The sequence below is a fragment of the Hyla sarda genome, chromosome 4, assembly GCF_029499605.1.
Source record: "Hyla sarda isolate aHylSar1 chromosome 4, aHylSar1.hap1, whole genome shotgun sequence".
Lineage (NCBI taxonomy): Eukaryota > Metazoa > Chordata > Amphibia > Anura > Hylidae > Hyla > Hyla sarda.
The window spans coordinates 128,594,424-128,617,963 of NC_079192.1; the positions used below are offsets into that span (position 1 = coordinate 128,594,424).

The 23,540-nt window shown below is 41.3% G+C and overlaps 1 protein-coding gene across 3 annotated transcripts in view; it reads left to right on the forward strand.

Moving 5' to 3' along the window:
* CRTC3 (CREB regulated transcription coactivator 3) overlaps nt 1-23,540 on the forward strand; it is a 121,649-nt gene that overhangs the window by 89,630 nt on the left and 8,479 nt on the right. For all 3 annotated transcript variants that reach the window (XM_056572120.1, XM_056572121.1, XM_056572122.1), the window contains 5 exons: nt 8,563-8,675; nt 12,534-12,572; nt 13,001-13,086; nt 17,395-17,444; nt 21,270-21,487. In XM_056572120.1, the coding sequence (XP_056428095.1) occupies nt 8,563-8,675; nt 12,534-12,572; nt 13,001-13,086; nt 17,395-17,444; nt 21,270-21,487 (506 nt within the window). The remainder of the gene's footprint in view (nt 1-8,562; nt 8,676-12,533; nt 12,573-13,000; nt 13,087-17,394; nt 17,445-21,269; nt 21,488-23,540) is intronic.

Consider the following 23,540-nt stretch of genomic DNA (forward strand, 5'->3'; position numbering starts at 1 on the left):
ACCTTATTTCTATGGTGAGTGAATACCTTTTTTCATCAGTGACAATCTATTAGTGTTGACAATTTATTGTTATCGGTAGACTTAGTGGTTTTGATAGTGTAGGAGCGGGTTAACAGAAAGAGAAATCTTTCATTTTGGTAAGAAATGTTTATGCAGCACCATGCTGCTTGTGTAGCGTATGCATCATGTGCTAAGTTGATATGATCTACATTTGTCCTGGATTTTGCACCTAGCATATATAATGCAATTCTGTTTTCACTTAAAGATTCAACAAAGGAAAGAAAATTATTATTTTACCATTGACAGCATTATATTGACCTTCTACTTATTTGCCTTTTATGATGAAGCAAATATTTTTGTTATATTTGTGCACTGAAGAATTCAGCATAATGAAGAATGTGCATTGTAAAGAATAAATCCACACACATTGTCACAAATCTGTACAATAAAAGCACCAATACGATTACTTTAACCACAAAGACAGCAAAGCTCTGCAAAGTTGATAATGTGTACAAAAAGCATTTGTGAATGAGGCCAAAAAGATTTAGGGTTTAGTATAATCCTTCCACAGGAAGACAAACCAGTTTTATTTATTTACATGTTATGATGGGGTTTGCTAACATAGCTAATAATTAACTGAAGGGAAAGGGATTTGCTTTGCACAGTGTCTGTTCTACCTAATGTTACTGAATTAGAAGTATGTCAGAACAGAAGAAATGGTAATCTGGAATATGCTAAATAAACAATGAAATGTGTGTCTAAATAGCTAAATCTTATCCCTACCTGGACACTTATGGCATATCTACATGATACATGTTGGCGCTTCATCTGAGATCTGCACCTATCTCAGAATCATTGCTTGGTTGTGCCTGCAGGAGGTGGTTGAAAAGTCGAAAACCGCTTAGCCAGCTGTTTGACACAGTTTGCATACCTTCCATTGACGATAACTGGAATTGAATAACCAGCAGAGCATTTCAGAAATTGTATTGTTAGGAACAATTCACAGGTACAGTATCAAATATGCGCAAGTTATGAAGCTGTGTTCAGTCATTTAGTTTACATTGAACAGCTAGCCATTTGCATTCACTTTCAGGCAGTGGAAGAGAGAGGTGGATTGTGGTAAATACAAAAGCAAGTACACTAGTGATTGTTTGAGCTAGCAATTGTGTGTCTGTATGCAAGAGTGGGAAGTATACAAGTGAGTGTAAGTATAAAAGTGAGAGGGACTTAAAATTAAGGGATTTTAAATTCAGGGAGCATAAATTGAAAATTTTTTTTTAACTAAATTTTTGCAATCCACAAATCTAGTATGGCCTCCATGTTGGAAAATGCAGTCCAGTGTACATCTTGCACAATGTATGCAATCCTTGAACAGCAGTTTGAGGGTGCATATTGTTGTGCGAGATGTGTGCGAGTTGTTCATTTGGAAGCCCAGATTCTGGATCTAGAGGAGCAACTGGCAACACTGAGACAAATTGACAACCTGGAGAGGAGTCTCCTGAGCAGGTACTCTCTGGGGTAGAGGTGGGGGAGGATAGTGGGACGGAGGTGCAAGACAGTCAGGCAGTTAGCTGGGTTACAGTTAGAAAACGGGGTAGAGGGAAAAGTGTCAGGGAGGCTAGTCCTGAACTGGCACACCCCAACAAGTTTGCCCGGTTGGTAGATGAGGGGGATGCCATTTCAGAGCTAGCAGTACTGCAGCAGGACTCTGCCTCTGACTGCCAGGGGTGGGGGTGGGGGGGGGGGGGGGTCTGCTCTAGTAAGGAGGGAGGGAGGAGTGCAGGGCAGGCCAAACAGGTACTGGTAGTGGGGGACTCAATTATTAGGGGAACAGACAGGGCGATCGTTCACAAAGACCGGGATTGCCGAACAGTGTGTTCGGCACATCGCGGATCGGGTTGACAGGTTGCTGGGTGGGGCCGGAGAGGACCCACCAGTCATGGTACATATTGGCACAAATGAAAAAGTAAGAGGTAGGTGGAGTGTACTTAAAAATTATTTCAGGGACTTAGGCCGCAAGCTTAAAGGGGTATTCTGCCCCTAACATCTTATCCCCTATCCAAAGGATAGGGGATAAGATGACAGATTGCGGGCATCCCGCCGCTGTGGACCCCCGAGATCTCCGCTGCAGCGCCCCGCTTTCATTACTACACAGAGCAAACTCTGTGCGTAATGACCTGCGATACAGGGGCCGGAGCATCGTGACGTCATGGCTCCTCCCCCTCACGACGTCACAGCCCGCCCCGGCAATACAAGTCACGCCCCCTCCCATAGACTTGTATTGAGGGGGTGGGCCGTGACTTCAGTAAGTTTAAGAGTTTGCTCTGTGCAGTAATGATAGCGGGGCGCTGCAGTGGAGATCCCGGAGGCCCCCAGCGGCTGGACCCCCGTGATCTGACATCTTATCCCCTATCCTTTGCATAGGGGATAAGATGCTAGGGGCCAAGGACTTCAAAGGTAATATTTTTAGAAATATTATCTGTACCACGAGCCACACCAGAGAGGCAGTGGGAGATTAGGGAGGTAAACAAGTGGCTCAGAAGCTGGTGTAGGAAGGAGGGGTTTGGGTTCATGGAGAAGGGCCGACGTCACTGTTGGATACTGGCTCTACTGTAGGGAAGGGCTGCACCTCAATAGGGAGGAAGATGGCTAGAAGGGTGGAGGAGTGTTTAAACTAGGGACTGGGTGGGAGGGAACCTACAACATAGAGGGGGAAGATGGTGTAGATAGAGAGGGGGGACTTATTAATGTACCTGGGGGTGGAGTGGAGGGAGGGGTTAGAATAGTTAATAGGGATAGGCGTCATAGGTAAAAAAAAATAAAAAAATACACCATTGATTTGCATGTTGATTAATGCCAGAAGTCTGACCAATAAAACTCACTAACTGGAGTTGAAAATGGAGCATTATAACAGAGACTTGGTTGGACGATAGCTGTTACTGGGCGGTCAACATACAGGGTTATAGTCTAATGATCGAACAAAACGGAAAGGGGGAGGAGTTTGTCTTTATGTAAAGTCCAGTCTGAAGGCCCCATTGGGGGGAGGATATAGGGAGGGAAACGATAATGTAGAGTCACTATGGGTAGAAATATATGGAGATAAAAATAAAAAAAATTCTAATAGGGGTTTGCTATAAGCCACCAAACATAATTGAAGAGGTTGAAGATCAATTACTGAGGCAAATAAGGCAGCAAATAATAATGAGGTGATGATAATAATGCGGGACTTTAACTATCCTGATATAAACTGGAAGACTGAGACCTGTGAATCTCCTAAAGGAAACGGGTTTCTGACTATAACTAAAGACAATTATCTGTCCCAAATGGTGCAGGGCCCAACCAGAGGGGGCGGCTTACTAGACTAAATATTAACCAACAGACCTGACAGAAATAGTGAGCATAATATAATACATTATAACTTGTTCTTCAATAAGAGAATCTCTCGAGGGGCCACATAAACAATGAACTTTAGGAAGGCAAAGTTCGATCAACTCTGAGAAGCCCATCACAATATAAAATGGGATAATGTCCTCAAAAACGAGAATACTGACACTAAATGGGAGACTTTTAAAATATCTTAAATTCTCACTGTAAGATGTATATACCTTATGGGAATAAAAGGGTCAGAAATAAAAGAATACCAATATGGATGAATAAGAACGTTAAGGGGGCAATAAATTACAAAAATAAAGCATTTAAACTACTAAAACAGGATGGCAGTGAAGAAGCATTAAAAAGCTATAGAGAAAAAGCAAATATATTAAACAAATTCTTCTCCACTGTATGAAATGGCAGGTGAAATACAGCGAGATAAGGTAAACTCCCCAGTACAGATCACCCGTCTAACCCAGGAAGATGTACAGTGCTGCCTACAAAAAAATCAAAATAGACAAATCACCAGGTCCAGATGGCATCCACCCCCGTGTTCTAAAGGAATTAAGTAATGTAATAGACAGACCCCTATTTTTTATATTATGGGACTATATAGGGACAGGGACTGTTCCCCAGGACTGGCGCATGGCAAATGTGGTGCCAGTATTTAAAAAGGGGTCAAAACGTGACCCCAGGAATTATAGACCTGTTAGTTTAACCTCCGTTGTATATAAATTGTCTGAGGGTTTTCTAAGAGATGCTATTTTGGAGTATCTTGATAAAAATAAATGTATGACTCCATATCAGCATGGCTTTATGAGGGATCAGTCCTGTCAAACTAACCTGATCAGCTTTTATGGGGAAGTGAGCTCCAGACTGGACAAGGGGGAATCGCTGGATGTCGTGTATCTGGATTTTTCCTAAGCATTTGATACGGTTCCACATAAAAGGTTGGTGCATAAAATTAGAAGGATTGGGCTGGGGGAGAATGTGTGCAAGTGGGTAAGTAACTGGCTCAGTGATAGGAAACAGAGGGTGGTTATTAATGGTACTTATTCTGATTGGGTGACTGTTACTAGTGGGGTACCACAGGGGTCCGTCTTGTTTCCTGTCCTATTTAATATATTCATTAATGGCCTTGAAAAGCGGTTGAATAGTGAAGTAGCAATCTTTGCAGATGATACTAAACTCTGTAAAGTGGTAAACACTATAGAGGACAGTGCACTGTTACAAATGGATCTGGATAGGTTTGAAATTTGGGCTGGGAAGTGGCAGATGAGGTTCAACACTGATAAATGTAAGTAATGCAAATGGGGAAGAAAAATCTGGGCTGTGATTATGTATTAAATGGGGGAACACTTGGGACAACTGAGGTGGAAAAGGACTTGGGAGTCTTAGTTAACAGTAAATTTAGCTATAGTGACCAGTGTCGGGCAGCTGCTGCCAAGGCAAATAAAATCATCTGGTGCATCAATAGGAGCATAGATGCCCACGACAAGGAAATCCTTCCACCGCTGTACAAATCACTAGTCAGACCACACTAGGGTACTGTGTACAGTACTGGGCACCAGTGTACAAGAAAGATATAGTGGAGCTGGAGAGGGTTCAAAGACTGGCAACCGGGGTAATGCAGGGAATGGAAGGACTACAGTACCCAGAAAGATTATCAGAATTAGGGTTATTTAGTTTAGAAAAAAAGAAGGCTTAGGGAAGACTTAATAACTATGTATAAATATATCAGGGGACAGTACAGACATCTCTCCCATGATCTATTTATACCCAGGACTGTATCTATAACAAGGGGACATCCTCTACGTTTAGAGGAAAGAAGGTTTCTACACCAGCACAGACGGGGGTTCTTTACTGTAAGAGCAGGGAGACTGTGGAATTCTCTACCTGAGGAGGTGGTCATGGTGAACTCTGTAAAAGAGTTCAAAAACGGGCTGGATGCATTTTTGGAGAATAATAACATTGTTGGTTATGGATACTAGATTTATAGGGACAGAACGTTGTTCCAGGGATTTATTCTGTCTACCATATTTGGAGTTGGGAAGGAATTTTTACCTTGAGTGATGTTGTTGTTTTTTTTTTTTTTTTTTTTAATATATTTTTATTGTAGTTTTGTTGTTAAGAAGAAAAATAACCAGTAAAAACAGGTCACATATATACATGTCACTAGGAAAAGTATGGTAATCAAAAAGTTACATTGCTTTGATACAGTCAAGAATAATCATCTATCACATAGATCATAGTCGGTCGATACATGTGAAGAACAGAATAAAACAACTGTATATTAATGAAACTAAGCAACATACACCTGCTGTAAAGTTGACATGTTATAACAATATAATCAGGATGGTATTGAATGAAAGAGAGGCTTCACTATTTAAGGGGAGGAAGAGGACCATTTGCCCTGTGGACACATCATAGCATGAGTTTCGCTTCAAGGTCTCAAAGCACCTACAGTTGAACCGTATTATAAGGGCTATAGAGCCATACATCCCATTTAGCTAGAAAGTTTCTATCCGTATTTAGAGCATATGAAACTTTGTATTCATGCCAGCAGTTAGTTAATTTCCCTTTTAATTTCCACATGTGTTGGTACCTTTTCAGATCGCCAGTGTTTTGATATAATGTGCCTGGCCGCTATGAGAGAGTGCATAATGATGGATTTATGAAACTAAGAATAGATATGTATATCTATGTTTAATAGGGACAAGGCAGGGTTAAGAATAATTGGAAAGCCACATAGATGTGAGAGGAATCTGCCTAATTTTCACCAAAAGGAGAGTTTTTTAGGGCAATCCCACCATACATGAAGAAATGTGCCAGGGACAGGGCAACGCTAGCATTTGTCAGGTAGGTCGGTGAAATTAGCTAGCTTGGAAGAGGTGAGGTGCCATTGGAAGAATTTTTTTTTAGAGGTTTCTACGTGGCTTGCACATTTAGTGAGATTGCTTATTACCGAGTGGGCTTGGTCGCATTGATGGTCCGTGAAGTGTATTTGAAGTTCGTTTTCCCACCTAGTTATGTGAGGATTAGGGGAAGGGGAGGACGAAGCTATCAGGAATGCGTAGTTCCAAGTGATTCCTTTGAGGTGAGTACGAGAGAGCCATTTAATCAATTCAGAACTGGTACTAGAGTGTTCAAGTGTTAAGGAATCAAGGGCACGTCAAACTTGGAGATACCTGTAGAAGTCTGTATTGCTTATAGAGTATATATTATGTAGTTCCTCAAATGTCACGCATGTTTTCCCATCCCAGAGATTGGACAAAGTGGAGACGCTGCCGGTCACCCAGTGAGACACACGGAGATCAGAGATGCAAACTTCTAGTATAGAAATGGGTAGTGAGGGTATATCAACTTGACAAAGATTATTAGGGCAAATGTATGAGTACCACAAGTGAAGTATTGCTTTTATAGTCGAATGAGGACTAGAGGTCTTTTTATTAAAAACATGGGCAGCTATTAAAATATGTTTAATATGTGTTATTCAGAAAAGCAGTTTCGATTTACACCCAAAGTTTAGTATTGTCCTAATTCCAAAGTGGTTTAAGTTGGTCTAGCACTACTGCTCGGTAGTATTGAGTTATAGAAGGGCACCCAATGCCCCCTTTTTTTTAGTGGTGGCAATAACGACAGTGCTTTAATTCTCGGTTTCCTTTTGTTCCAAACATAATTCATAATAGTTGCCTGCAGTTTTTGGAGGTAGGAGAGGGGTAAATATATTGGGACGTCGCGAAGTGTATAGGATTTTGGGAAGGACCATCATTTTAACCGTGGCAACCCTATCTAGCCATGAAATTCCCAAGGCCGGGATATTGGAAATTATGTATTTAATGTTCTGTAGAGGGGAAGAGTAGTTGGCCTCAAATAAGTTTTTATACTGGGAAAGGTTAATTTTATCCCTAGATAAGTGATAGATCCTTCCACCCAGGGGAATGAGAAACGGGATTTTATGGGACAGACCATTTTAGTGGAAAGGCCTAAATTAAGTCTGTGGGATTTATTACAGTTAACTTTATAGTAGGAGATATTGAGTGAAGGTTTTTTGCCTTCCCCTGGATCAACTCAGTAGGGACTCATTAGGGTTATAGGTTGAACTTAATGGACTCTGGTCTTTTTTCAACCTTATGAACTATGTTACTATACTGCATATAATCTGCAGCTTCAAATCCTGTGCATGAAATATGCGCAAGATACTGCGTGAATACACCATAAGGGAATGTTCACATGTACAGGATCAGCTGCATATTTTTGCAGCAGATTTTGCTAAATATAAACAAATAACATAGAATGTACCAACAAAAGTTATAGGGGGATAGTTATCAAAACCTGTGCAGAGGAAGAGTTGACCAGTTGCTCATAGCAACCAATGAGATCGCTAGTTTCCTTTTTTTTTTTTTTTTTTTTTTAAAAAGGTCTCTAAAATAAAAACGGCAATCTGGTCGGTTCCTATGGCAGCTAGTCAACTTTTCCCTCAAAAAATCTCCCCCATATTTTTTACATCGCTTACTGTTCTGCATTATAAGGATTTGAGAATGCATTTTTTTTTTTTGTATTGGGGCTCAGCGTTACTTTTTTCAGAATATATATATATATATATATATATATATATATATATATATGTGCAATATATAGATAGAGAGACCTATAGATAGAGAGACAGACAGATATATATATGAGAGTCGGTTATCAAGCAAACGTCTGATCAAGGTCCACGGTTCATGGCTTCTTCCATGGAATGCTTAGGGGCTGCTGTCAAAGCTTCTTGGTTTTTTTTCCCCCCTCTGTAAATTTATGGCTACATTCTGCAAGCTCAAAGCACTTGTAACATTCCCTTAAGTTATCTTTGTATAAGAAGAGAGTATTGTCTGTCTTTCAGATATCAATCTTTTGTTGCTATAGTGCACTTGGATCAGGGAAATAACCCTGGTAATGTAGCTGGATGTGTATGTGGAATGGTACTTTTTATATAGACTAGTGATTGATCATTGATTCTGCTGACCTGTATTTGATGTCTTCAGATGAGCCTTTTCATTTATAAAGCATATTACATGTTCCATTGTTTTCTGTCTTTTGTCACCTGTGCTTGTTACTTGTAAGTCCTGTCCCAGCTGAAGTCCAGACACATTATTTTACTATGTTGAAGTAATGTAATAATGTATAATATGCTAATTCTGTTCTCAGAACGAATTCTGACTCTGCACTTCACACGAGTGCCTCGAGTACCAAAACTCAAGATCCTTTTGCGGGTGGAAACCAATATGCAACGCGTGCCCCCAGACCTCCTCAGCGCAACAGTAAGATAATCTACATTTCAATTGTTTGTGAAATATTATATTTACCATAAAAGATAATGATTTTCCTTCTGCGTATTTATCAGGGGGTATCTAAGATTAGAAAAAAGAATCTGCATCTTTTTCCCCTAGAAATAGCTCCAAACATGGTCCATGAACAGGAGTTGGGCTGCTGCAGGAGATAAAAATAGCAGAGCCTTATTAATATTCTAAGACTAAACCTATAAAGGGTTTTTTGTTTAGTTTTTTGACAATATATGCATCATAGAGCGTGTTTTGCTCTTCAAAACCCCTGCTAAGTGCCTATAGTGAATCTTACAGCTCAGTTGTCCGCAAAAATACACATGGGTTATAGTGCAGGTGAACCTGAGTAAATGGTATATTGCTGTCCTGTTGTAGCCTCAATTGATAACATGCATATATGCTCCTTTGTGTAATGGAGCTCTCCGAGCTTCCCTGCCCCCGTCTTCTCTGCTGCCATATACCCACCCATCTCTGAATACGCATAACCTTTTGGGCATAGGCTATTGCGTCATTAGGACTGAAGCGGTCTGAAAAGATTATGCATATTCAGAGATGGGCAGACATATGGCTGCAGAGGGGATGAAGACAGGGAAGCTTGAAGAGACAGCTCCCGCCTCCATTGCACACAGGAGCATGTTAGCAATAGAGGCTCTAAGTATACGATGAAACCACGGATCAGGGTGAGTAATACATAATTTTACTCTCATTTACCCTCACTATACCCTGTGTATTGGGTTTAGTGCGGGTAAACCAGCTATCAGATTGACTTTAAAGGGCTTTACCCTTGCCTGCTTGAGATGGTCGGGAAGCCGAAAAGAGCTAAGCCAACTAAGTTATGCAGGTTGTGTAACTCCTATTGACTTTAATAGGAGTTAGGCAAACTATGCTGTTTATGTAACTCGGGTGTTACGTTCTTGTTGTATGACTATGAGCGAATGTCCGTTTTCCCTCTGTAGTGTTTGACCAGCCTCAGTCCTGTTCAGTAAGCAATTTTTTTGTTGTTACAAATAGCTTGACGTTTTCCTTCCAAACATTGTCTGCCCTGAAACCACAAGCCTCTAACCACAAGCTCAAGGACAGAATTGTCTCCGTACGAGCATAGATAATAGTTTTCTAGTTGTGATGCACATTTTTCCAATAGTTGTGCAGGATCACCTTTCTGAAATGTGACATTACACAAATTGAACATTGCACAAATATTTGTAACAAATGTAATATGAGGACTAACATTGAAAGTCCAGGTAAAAGTCACTTTTGGCTATACTTAATCTTTAATTTTCTAGGAAAAAAGCACTGCATTATGTAGATAAGACACCTACTATCTACTGCCTTGTTGTCTCTGTCTCCTTCTGGTTTAAAAACTTCCCACCATTCTCCCAATTGGCAGTGCCTGTAGCAACCAACCAGGGCTTCACTTTCATTTCTTAATAGTGTATTTCAATCTCCAAAGATTATGCGCGCTATTTATTTGTGGAGACAAATTTTCCTCCATTCTCATTGGAGTCTACATCATTAGGGTACGTTCCCATGGGCGGGTTACTATCGCGTTTCCTGCTGCAGCTGTTCTGCAGCTGATTATCCTCATCACAAAATCTGCAGCAGACCCCATTGAGGTCAATGTAATCTGCTGCTCAAAACTGGCCACGAAACACCTGCAGCAGGAAACACACACATTCCATGAAAAAACTTTTTTATATATATCAACTGGCTTCAGAAAGTTAAACAGATTTGTAAATTACTTCTATTAAAAAATCTTAATCCTTTCAGTACGTATGAGCTTCTGAAGTTAGGGTTGTTCTTTTCTGTCTAAATGCTCTATGATGACACCTGTCTCGGGAAACGGCCAGTTTAGAAGCAAATCCCCATAGCAAACCTCTTCTAAACTGGGCGTTTCCCGAGACAGGTGTCATCAGAGAGCACTTAGACAGCCTTAACTAGTGTTCAATTTGAATTTTACAGGAAGAATTTTTTTCTTTCCTCCCAAGTATTCTTTTGTCACCCTACATAGTAGACCTGTCTCTCATTTGTTTGTTGTTGTTTTTAGTTATGTCTGTTTTGCACACAGAGGCAGTATTTATCCTTAGAAGATTGGCATATATAAAAACATGTCAGGGCTAATTTCATAGAAAGTCAGTTAAACTATTTAGTATGTTTGTAGTGGGTGGTAGAAAACCAGAGTACATAAAGAACCCACAAAAACACAGGGAGAACATACAAATGCTAGAAAGCACCCCAGAGTTGCAGAGTCCCAATGCATACCATAGACAGCATATAGTTATAAACAATCCACTCATTCCCTGTGTTCTGAATAGTCTGTATCCTCAGAGCAGTGAATTGCTTCCCCTGTTTTAGTAGTAATGACGCAGGACGTATATTTACATCCTGCGCCGGTTCCCATGATATAACGCTGGGTCATATAGGTTCGGTCCCGGTTGCCATCAACGGCCGGGACCAGCGGCTAATACCAGAAATCACTGATCGTGGTGATGCCCGGTATTAACCCTTCTGACAATTAAAGTTGATTGCTGCGTCTGAAGTGAAAGTGAAAGTTTCCTGACAGCTCAGCTCACCGCGGCATCCCGAACAGCTTGCAGGATGCGAGGAGGATCCCTACCTGCCTCCTGCACGTCCGATTGCCGAATGACTGCTCTGTGCCTGAGATCCAGGAAGAAGCAGTCGAGCGTCGATAACACTGATCTATGCTATTACATGGCAGTGATCAGTGTAGGAAATCAGTGTGTGCAGGGCTATAACATTGCAAAAAAAAAAAAGGCAAATAAAGTGTTAATAAATGTGATTTAACCCCTTCCCTAATAAAAATCTGAAACACCCCTTTTTCCTATTTAAAAAAAAAATGTAATTAAAAATAAATATAAACGTGGTATCACCGCGTGCGTAAATGTCCGAACCATAAAAATATATCGTTAATTAAACCGAACAGTCAATGACGTACGCGTAAAAAAAATTCCAATTTCCAAAATAGCTTATTTTTGGTAACTTTTTATACCATAAAAAGTAATCATAAAGTCAAATGAAAACAATAAAGGGTACTGATAAAAACGTCAGATCACGGTGCAAAAAATTAGCCCTCATACATCCCCATATGCGGAAAAGTAAAAAAATGATAGAGGTCAGAAGAGGACATTTTTAAACGTATAAATTTTCCTGCATGTAGTTATGATTTTTTCCAGAAGTGCGACAAAATCAAACCTATATAAGTAGGGTATCATTTTAACCGTATGGACCTACAGAATAAAAAGGTGTCATTTTTACCAAAAAATGCAATGCGTAGAAACTAAAGCCCCTAAAATTTACAAAATGTTTTTTGTTTTTTTTGTGTTTTTTTTTTGTTTTTGTCAATTTTGTCGCACAATGATTTTTGGGGGTTTTGCCATAGATTTTTGGTTAAAATGACTGATGCCATTACAAAGTAGAATTGGTGGCACAAAAAAAAGCCATCATATCCCCCAAGGGGTTAAAGGAATTTCTATGACCATGTATATGGAAGTTTTTTTTAATGTCTTTACACTTTATTGCTTTTTGTATCTGTGGGGAAAGATACCAGAATGAATTACCAAACACTGTTGACCGGTTCTATGTCTTTGTTACAACAGATTTCTGAAGTGAAGACCCCTTATTCCCTATTTACGGTCCCAAACCACTTTTTACAGACAAATAGATCATCATGTAGCGTGTCTTGGTTTCGTAAATGTTTGTGTATATGAAGAATATTGTGACTATGCTGTTATAAATATTACTGAAGCATCTAGTTACTGAATCATGTGGTTGATCTATTTGAAATGTGAGGTTTCATATACTTTATTTTATGTTTTACAGCAAGTTTACATGACGGGGAAATCGACAACTATATAGAAGGTAAAATCTGTGGCGCCGTTCTTTTTGTTTTATGACCTTATCGTCTTACACTTCTGTTGTATAAAGTGACAGGAGTAATCTGTAACAGAGTCACCATTTCCTTTCGGGTATTTAGTTAACAATCTATGAAGCCATGTGAGACAAACTGAAATACTAGATATGTTCTTATTTTTTACTTTTGTTCCCTCTTTTACGTGTATATTTCTCAGATATTCATATGTCGGTGTGCTACTACATGGCATTAAAATGCCAATGGTGTCTTCAGATGTCTGTGTACCCTACTTATTACTCATCTGCTCCCTACAGTACATACTTGTTTACTTCTCACAAAGCCATTGGGAAGAACCTTTTCCATGATATGTTTCTCAAACTTGCAGAAATATCCTTGACTTATGACAACTTTTGTTTTTGTGTTTTTTCCTGTGCAGTTTTTTCATTCCCAAATTCTTTGACGGAAGAGAACATGATGAATGTTTCTAAGCCACTGCCCAAACAGCTATGGGAAGCCAAAAAGGTGCAGTGCTTTATAGATTCTCTTATTTCTTTCTTTCAAACATTTGATGGTAATAAACTAGCATCCAGCTCACAAGTAATGAAGATGGAGATATAGAGATAATAAATATATACATATGCTTGAAATACATGTTTTATTTTTATATTACTTATCCTGAGTAACACACTGTATGATAGACTAGTGCAGTATTTTATTTTTTTTATGCTTCAGAGCTGAAATTTCACAGCGATCCTGGCTATCTCTACAGCTCTTGAACTAGTAAAATGCTTTTTTAAAAGTCCTCTTTACATGGTCTTTAATAAGGACCTGCCAGCAGCGATACAGGGGTGCAAGTAAGCCCTTGGCTTTATTGGACTTTTCATCAGGATTCCAGGTCCTCTCTAATAGAATAATATAAACCTTTTTGTTAATATGCAAATGAGGCTTACAAGCCAAGGGACCAGACCATCTCCTCTTACTCATCACCTCTATGGCCACTAGCATACATCGACCCCCCCCCCCCCCTCCATCCCTTTATTGACATCAGACAGGAAGAGAGACTAAGAATAAGTGAGGCTGGGCTGACCAACCTTGGCGTCTTGCCATGCTGGGAAACACCCCTGAACTCTTGAGCTTCATTTCATTAGCATATTAACAAGAAGACTTATACCTCTGTGCTCAAAGGGGCTAATGAGAGAAAAATGATTTGCCTTTTATCCTGATGACCAGCCTTATGACATGGCATTATTTACACCTCCGTTTTTAGTTTTCCCGCCAACAGGTCCACTTTATTAAGATGTAGCTATCGCTGTATTAAAGGGAATGTCACAATTTTATGAATTTTTTATAAAATTAAGATAAAGTATTTCATTTATGTATTTTGTTTTAGGACATTGTAGTTTTAAATGACATCTGCAGCAAAATACAACTTATCCACAGGATAGGGGATAAGTGTCTGATCGCGGGGGGTCAGACTACTGGAAGCCCCGTCGATCTCCCAAATGGGGCCCCGCATTGCTGCTGTATGTGAGGTCGACGGTACGCCTCCTTCACAGAGGCGGGGAGGCACGAACACTGCCTCCCTGCCTCTTCCATAGAGAAACATGGAGGGGGCATGTCGCCCGCAATGTCACTCTGCAGCAGGCACTCCTGCACGGGAGAGCCGTGGCCCCATGCAGGAGATCGCGGTGGGTCCCAGCGGTCGGACCCCCCGCGATCGAACACTTATCCCCTATCCTGTGGATAGGGGATAAGTTGCATTTTGCTGCAGATGTCCTTTAATGTTATTTATTAATAAAGTGTGTACTGGGCACTGCCATTACTGTAGCCTCTTTGTGGTGTGTCACTTCACAACACCTACACAGTTGCTATATGGCAGGCATAAGAAAGTTAAGACTGAGAGTGTCTCATAGAAAAGCATGGGCCGCTTACTGCACATATGCATAGCACAGGCTAGGTGAAATGAAAGGGGGAGCCAGTGCCATTTTCTTGAAGTCAGTGAGGAGCAGTGACCTATCAAGAAACATCTAGTCTGTTCTTTACCACTCTTCAGACACGAACAAAATGGTGACAGTGAAATTGAGAAAACTACAGAACCCCCTCTCCTTTTGCAAATAGACAGAGGAGGATGGTAGACAGGCGAGGTCTAATTTGCAGCAGCCAGACAAGTTGCTTGCTTTCACCAGATTCCTCTGCTGGTCAACAGTGGGAGATATAACAAGTTATTATTACATTTTTCATATTTTGTGACAAGTATAACATTTTTTTAAATATTTCCAAAAATATTTAGCCTCTTAAACCCTTAAGGACTGAGCCCCTTTTCACCTTAAGGACTGAGCCCTTTTTCGCAATTCTGACCACTGTCTCTTTAAGCGTTAATAACTCTAAAACGCTTTTAGCGGATATTCTGATTCTGAGATAGTTTTTTCGTGACATATTCTACTTTATTTTGGTGGTAAATTTTCGGCGTTACTTGCATCCTTTCTTGGTGAAAAATCCCCAAATTTCATGAAAATTTAGAAAAATTACTTGTAAGGAAAATGGATATTCCAAATAAATTGTATTTTTATTCACAAATACAATATGTCCACTTTATGTTGGCATCATAAAATGGACATATTTTTACTTTTTGAAAAATAGAGCAGCAATTTTCAAAAATGTCATGAAAATTGCAAAATTTGAAGGAACAGATGTTACAGAACTACAACTCCCAGCATGCCTGGGTGTTCTAGGAAGGCTGAGAGTTGTAGTTTGGCAACATCTGTAGGGCTACCGTTTGGGCACCACTGTAACAGTGGTCACCAAACTGTGACCCTCCAGATGTTGCAAAACTACAACTCCCAGCATGCCCAGACAGCCTTGGGCTGTCTGGGCATGCTAGGAGTTGCAGTCCGGCTTTCCTAGTGGTTGCCACAGTAAAGATCACATTACTTTCACTTTCATTTCTCCCTCCGTTCTGACTAATGGCAGGGGATAGGAGGAGATCACAACACTGCGACCTCACTCCTATCCCTTAGGCTGATTGATCGGGGCTGTCACTGACAACTCCGATCATCCCTATTTTCAAGGTGATCGTGTCACCAGAGACCCGATCAGCCCGGAATTGGAGAAAATCGCATGTCTGAATTGACATGCGATTTTCTCCGATCGCCGACATGGGGGGGGGGGTCTCAGGACCCCCCTGGGCGATGTGCCGGGGTGCCAGCTGAATGATTTCTGCAGGCATCCCGATCCGGTCCCCAACCGGCTAGTGGCGGGGACCGGAATTTCCACGGGCGTATCCATATTCCCTTCGTCCTTAAGGACTCGGGATGCAGGGCGTCCTTAAAAGGTTAAAAAAATAATAATAATAACATATTTGACACATTCCCTTTAAACTTTTGAGGCTCCATAGTTATATGTTAAACTGTGGATTGGTGAGGTAATGTGCCCCAATGATCGACTTACCCAATGTGTATCTAACAACTGCTCTTGCAGCTCCATATGGAGAACTGATCTGCTGAACTGATCAGAACCAACGGGTCACATAGCCCCTTCATTTTAGCGATCAGTGGGGTATAGCATCACCTGTACCCCCACTTTTCAAAACTTCTGACTCTATGACATGACATTGTATGAAGGGATAATTGTACATTAGATAACATTGAGAAACCTAGGCTAAGGCAATTTTTGTACTAAATTCATTAGATCTGTTCTTTTGTATATCTTTACATTTCAGACTGATTCCTTTCTACTCAGCTCCCTTCAGATTATTGCTAAACATACATGCTGCAGAGCATATCTTCTGAATATGGTGTGATGGCAGGCTAAGGCTGGGTCCACACTATGTTTTGTCCCATACGGGAGCGCATACGGCAGGAGGGAGCTAAAACCTCGCGCTCCCGTATGTGACCGTATGCGCTCCCGTATGTCATTCACTTCAATGAGCCGACCGGAGTGAAACGTTCGGTCCGGTCGGCTCATTTTTGCGCCGTATGCGCTTTTACAACCGGACCTAAAACCGTGGTCAACCACGGTTTTAGGTCCGGTTGTAAAAGCGCATACGGCGCAAAAATGAGCCGACCGGACCGAACGTTTCACTCCGGTCGGCTCATTGAAGTGAATGGCATACGGGAGCGCATACGGTTACATACGGGAGCGCGAGGTTTTAGCTCCCTCCTGCCGTATGCGCTCCCGTATGGGACAAAACGTAGTGTGGACCCAGCCTTAGCTGTTAGAAGTATGAATGTAGTTTTTGATCTATGATTTCGATTTCAACCAATGATCAATACCAAATAAGTATAGCATATACCACATTACTCATTTGACATACTATTTGCTTCACATGCTTGTCGTCCATTACTCTTATTTATCCCAGGAACTCCTATAGTCCTTTCCACTATTTATGTATCCTGTTATCTCTGATGACTCCCTGTTTTCTTTCCTCCTCTCTTTATAATGTATGTTTTCCATCATCTAAAACCAGTGACTGAGAGTTGTTCTTCCATTTGCTTGTGACCCTTCAGATTTCCTGTTCTTTGATCCTAATGTCGCTATTCTGGGATTCTTCCATTTAAAACTTTGTGGAATGTAATTCATTAGTATTGTTAGATATTTAATTGGGGATTGTTTCATAGTGTTTCTCAAGGATACTGCTCTGTAATATGATTTTTTTATGCTCATGAAAGAAGACTGAACATATAGACTGTTGTAAGTAAGAAGCACCAAACATTTGCTCTGAGTAGAACGTTACAAATTGTCATATTGTAAACAAAATAGATGTTTCCAGTTCACAAACACTTAGTTGAATTGTAGGTGAACTTGTGTTTTTTCTCCCAATATCTATTTTAGGTCCAGTCCATGACTTCTCGTCCTCGATCCTGTGAAGTCCCAGGCATCAAGTACGTGCTGAAACAAAACCACCGGGGAAAAAAAGATATCTACTGTATTGAAATATAAAATCTTTATAGGAAATAGCAGAATAAATGTACAGCAGTAAGATTTATGTTATTGGGCTATAGGAAACATTTATAAGTTAGCAAAAAAATATATAGTCAAGAGAAGCACGCAGTTATGCACTTTATTCTCTAGTTCACTGCCGTTTCCATCTCTCTGCATGAAATGAACTCCATAGACTTATAATGGAGCTAGTCTTGTGCAATGTCTCTGACCCCCGCAGTCAGATATTTAGCCACCTTTCCTGTGTATAGGGGATAACTTTCTAAGATTGTAAACTCATATGAATACTTTTCTGCCCATTGTGCCATCAGGAGTGAGGAGATGCAACAGCACAAATTTACCACAAATCTTTACAGAGGATTTTACCCTGTGCAGTGGGTGATATTAGCAGCAAAGAAGTCTAATCCACAGCCATAAAAGCCACATATATACAAACCATACTTATTAGTTATACAGTACCATGCCTACTGTAATGGGTAGGCCAAAAAATCTATAGAAAAGCCAATAGCAAAATTGACTGGGGTTTCCATTGTCAATCTTTCACCAATTAGAATGTTTTGTCATATCCTAGCAACATTACGGGAATACCCATTTAACCCCTTTAAGGGGTACTTCGCCCCTAGACATCTTATCCCCTATCCAAAGGATAGGGGATAAGATGTCAGATCGCTGCGGTCCCGCTGCTGGGGAGCCCTGGGATCCCCGCTGCGGCACTGCGCTATCATTACTGCACAGAGCGAGTTCGCTCTGTGCGTAATGACGGGCGATATGGGGGACGGAGCAGCGTGACATCATGGCTCCGCCCCTCGTGACATCACAGCCTGTCCCCTTAATGCAAGTCTATGGGAGGGGGCGTGACGACTGCCTCGCCCCCTCCCATAGACTTGTATTGAATGGGGCGGGCCGTGACGTCACGAGGGGCGGAGCCGTGACGTAAGGATGCTCCGGCCCCTGTATTGCCCGTCATTACGCACAGAGAGAACTCGCTCTGTGCAGTAATGATAGCGCGGTGCCGCAGCGGGGATCCCAGGGCTCCCCAGCAGCGGGACCGCGGCGATCTGACATCTTATCCCCTATCCTTTGGATAGGGGATAAGATGTCTAGGGGCGAAGTACCCCTTTAAGGACCAAGCCCATTTTAACCTTAAAGGAGTATTCCATCGTAAAATAATTTATCCCCTATCCAAATGATAGGGGATAAGTTATAGATCGCGGGGGTCCGAGCGCTGGGGCCCCCCGGGATCTCCTGGACGGGGCCGTGGCAGTCTGCAGGAAGTGAAGTTTCTTCCCCAGCAGAAAGCCGTGGCAGAAACGCCCCCTCCATGTATCTCTATGGGGTACATGGAGGGGGCGTGTTGGCCGCCATGTCATGCAGGGATGGAACACTCCCTTTCCAGCATACTGCTGCGGCCCCGCCCCGGAGATCCCGGGGGGCCCCAGCACTTAGACCCCCGCGATCTATAACTTATCCCCTATCCTACGGATAGGGATAAGTTATATTGCGCTACAGATGTCCTTTAACCCCTTAACGACGCAGGACGTAAATGTACGTCCTGTGAGCTGGTACTTAATGCACCAGGACATACATTTATGTCCTATGCATAACCGCGAGCATCATGGACCCGCCCGTAATGGCGGACATCCGCAATCGTGCGGATGTCCGCCATTAACCCCTCAGATGCCATGATCAATACAGATCACAGCATCTGCAGCATTGCGAACACTAAAATGGATGATCGGAACGCCCGCAGCATTGCCGTGGCGATCCGATCATCCAGCATGGCAGATAGAGGTCCCCTCATCTGCCTCCGCTGCCTTCCACGGGTCTTATACTCTGGTCTGTGATCGAGCAGACCAGAGCAGAAGATGACCGATAATACTGATCAGTGCTATGTCCTATGAATAGCACTGAACAGTATTAGCAATCGAATGATTGCTATAAATAGTCCCCTATGGGGAAAGTTAAAAAAAAAAAGTGAAAAACCCCCTCCCCCAATAAAAACGTAAATTGTCCCATTTTCCCTATTTCACTTCCAAAAAGTGTAAAAAAAAAATATTTTATATACATATTATGTATCTTCGCGTGTGTAAATATCCCAACTATTAAAATAAAATGTTAATGATACCGCTCGGTGAATGGCGTGAACGTTAAAAAAAAGTCCAAAATAGCTGCTTTTTTTAATAACCTTTTATTCCAAAAAAAATTAAGAAAGTATTAAAAGTTTTATATAAGCAAATATGTTATCAATAAAAAGTACAGATCACGTCGCACAAAATGAGCCCTCGTACCGCCGCTTATACGGAAAAATGAAAAGGTTATAGGTCTTCAAAATAGAGGGATTTTAGACGGGATTTTGGTTAAACAGTTTGCGTTAAGTGCAACAGTAATAGAAAAGTATATTATCATGGATATCATTTTAATCGTATTGACTCAAAGAATAAAGAACACATCATTTTTACCATAAATTGTATGGCGTGAAAACGAAACCTTCCAAAATTTGCAAAATTGCAGTTTTCTTTTTAATTTCCCCACACAAATAGTATTTTTTTGGTTACGCCATACATTTTATGGTAAAATGAGTGATGGCATTACAACGGACAACTGGTCGCGCAAAAAACAAGCCCTCATACTAGTCTGTGGATTTTTTGGAATAAAATGTGACAAAAAAAAGTAGCATTTTTGGATTTTTTTTTTTTTTTTTTTTTTACATTTACGCCGTTCACCGTACGGGATCATTAACATTATATTTTGATAGTTCGGACATTTACGCATGCGGCGATACCAAATATGTTTATTTAAAAAAATGTTACGCTTTTTGGGGGTAAAATGGGAAAGACTGATTTTTTATACACTTTTTATGTCCCCATAGAGGACTATCCATAGCCATCATTTGATTGCTAATACTGTTCAGTGCTATGCATAGAGCATAGCACTGATCAGTATTATTGGTCATCTTCTGCTCTGGTCTGCTTAATCTCAGACCAAAGCAGAAGACCCGAGGAGACGGACGGAGGATGCCATTACAAATGATCGGATCGCTGCGGGCGATCTGATCATCTATTTTAACATGCACATTGCAGCAGATGCCGTGATCTGTACTCAGGGGTTAAAGGAATTTGTTTTCTCCGTCCCACTTTTTATATTTTTGTCCTGCTTAGACATAGTAATGACAACATTTTACTTCTTTTCCTGTTTGTTTTATTTAATAAGGCCCTCTTTACATATGTCCGGCATTAGTTCTCAGTTCCCTCTTCCCCTGATGGGAACATGAAGCCAGAACCGATCCCATTTGAATGGGACCTTTCATAATCATCCGGTGACTCAGTTTAGACGCTGGATGATTGGACTTGATGGACCGGTACAGACAGGGGAACGCATCTTGCTGCATTCCTCCGTCCGGCGATCAGAAACAATGGACACCGGATGATGCACAACTGATGCACTTCTGGCATCAGTTGGTGCATCAGTTGTGGCAATTTTCATCCAGTCTCGGCGGAGTCGAATGCCGGGTATATGTAAACCTAGCCTAAGGTTTGAAAGGTACTGTAGGTTTGTTTGTTTTTTTGTTTTTGTTTTTTCCATAAAGCATTACCACAATTGGGCTGTGTTCCATATTACAGTTCATTGAGAGAAATAAGTTTCTATAAAAAAAAAAAAAGAAAGAAAAAACTTTTTTTTGTTTCTTAAAACGTTTATGATGTCCAGCTTACCTTTGTTAACTGACAAGGATTTTGACATTTTATTTTTTTGATTCTACCCTTTTTCAGAGTTTTTCCATCTTCAGATCCCAACGCTGGCCTTTCACATTTCCAGGGGAACCTCAACACAGGTGGATCACTGCCAGATCTTACAAATCTGCATTTTCCGTCTCCTCTGCCAACACCACTGGACCCAGATGACACCGCGTATGGGAATATGGGTGCAGAGAATAGCACAGGTGGACTTCCTGCTGCTATGACTCATCTGGGCATCAGTGGCTCTTCAGGTCAGTGTTATTAATTTCATATTTCGGAACTATCTTATTGTAAACAGTTTGCATATGGTTACCACAACATTTAGATTGAAGATTGTAAAAATTACTTTTCATTGCATTTAATAAATAAGAAGGAAAATTTCCTAAAGAGTTACTATTATTTGAAAAAAAAAAGTTTTGACGTCTTGGCCAAACATCAGAATTTTAGATCATCGACTAATGTAGTGAGTCAAATTTGATTGACAGCCAGTTTGAAACACTGACTTTGCAATGTGCTGTGTGAGTATAGAGGGAAAAACAACAATGGCCTCTCTGCAGCTCTGGTCTACTCAGTGGTGAGCTTCTGATGATGACAGGCTTAACTAAGGGGAGGGAGGGGGCTACAGCAAGTAAGGTGGTACTCCGGTGGAAAACTTTTTTTTTTTTTTTCTTTTAAATCAACTGGTGCCAGAAAGTTAAACATATTTGGAAATGACTTCTATTAAAACATCTTAACCCTTCCAGTACTTATTAGCTGCTGAATACTAGAAGAAATTATTTTCTTTTTGGAACACAGAGCTCCCTGCTGAATCACGAGCACAGTGCTCTCTGCTGACATCTCTGTCCATTTTAAGAAATGTCCAGAGTAGGAGAAAATTCCAATAGCAAACATATTCTGCTCTGGACAGTTCCTAAAATGGACAGAGATGTCAGCCGAGAGCACTGTGCTTGTGATGTCAGCCGAGAGCTCTGTGTTCCAAAAAAGAAAATAATTTCCTCCTGTAGTATTCAGCAGCTAATAAGTACTGGAAGGATTAAGATTTTTTAATAGAAGTAATTTACAAATCTGTATAACTTTCTGGCACCAGTTGATTTAAAAAAACAAAAAAAAAAAACAGTACCTCTTTAACCTATTAAGGACCAAGGACATTCTGGAACATCCCCGCACCCTGGGCTTTAAGGACCTGGTGTTTCTCCGGTCTCTGCCGCGCACCGAGCAGAGATCGAAACGGCATTCCTGATGAAATCCCCCCCCCCCCCACGTCGGCGATCGCAGAAAAACGCATGTCAATTCAGACATGCGATTTTCTCCTATTCCGGGCTGATCGGGTCTCTGGTGGCCCGATCACCCGGAAAATTGTGATGATCTGACCTGTCAGTGACAGCCCAGATCATCCTGAAGGGTAGGAGTGAAGTCGCAATGCTGCGATTTCCTCCTATCCCCTGCCATTGGTCAGAATTGATTCTGACCAATGGCAGAGCAGGACAGTGGGTTGCCATGGCAACCCCCCGTTCTGGCCACCCCTGGATGTCGAGGGGATCGTGGGAAGAAGATGGAGGTTGGTACCTGCAGGAGAAGATGCCTGGAGACCCCGATTGTTGCTGGAGACTGCTGGATCCTGGGTCAGGTAGGGAAACTACTGTGGGGGAGGGGGGAATTGAAAGTGAAAGTAAAGTGATCTTTACTGTGGCAACCAGTAGGCCAAACTGCAACTCCCAGCATGGCTTTGGCTGTCTGGGCATGCTGGGAGTTGTAGTTTTGCAACATCTGGAGGGTCACAGTTTGGAGACCACTGTTACAGTGGTGCCCAAACGGTAGCCCTCCAGATGTTGCCAAACTACAACTCTCAGCATGCCTAGACTGCCCAGGCATGCTGGGAGTTGTAGTTCTGTAACATCTGTCCCTTCAGATTTAGCAATTTTCATGAAATTTTTGAAAATTGCTGCTTTACTTTGAAGCCCTCTAATTTTTTCAAAAAGCAAAAATATGTCCATTTTATGATGCTAACATAAAGTGGACATATTGTATTTGTGAATAAAAATACAATTTGTTGGGAATATCCATTTTCCTTACAAGCAGAGAGTAGAGATGAGCGAACTTACAGTAAATTCGATTCGTCACGAACTTCTCGGCTCGGCAGTTGATGCTTATCCTGCATAAATTAGTTCAGCTTTCAGGTGCTCCGGTGGGCTGGAAAAGGTGGATACAGTCCTAGGAAAGAGTCTCCTAGGACTGTATCCACCTTTTCCAGCCCACGGGAGCACCTGAAGGCTGAACTAATTTATGCAGGAAAAGTCATAAACT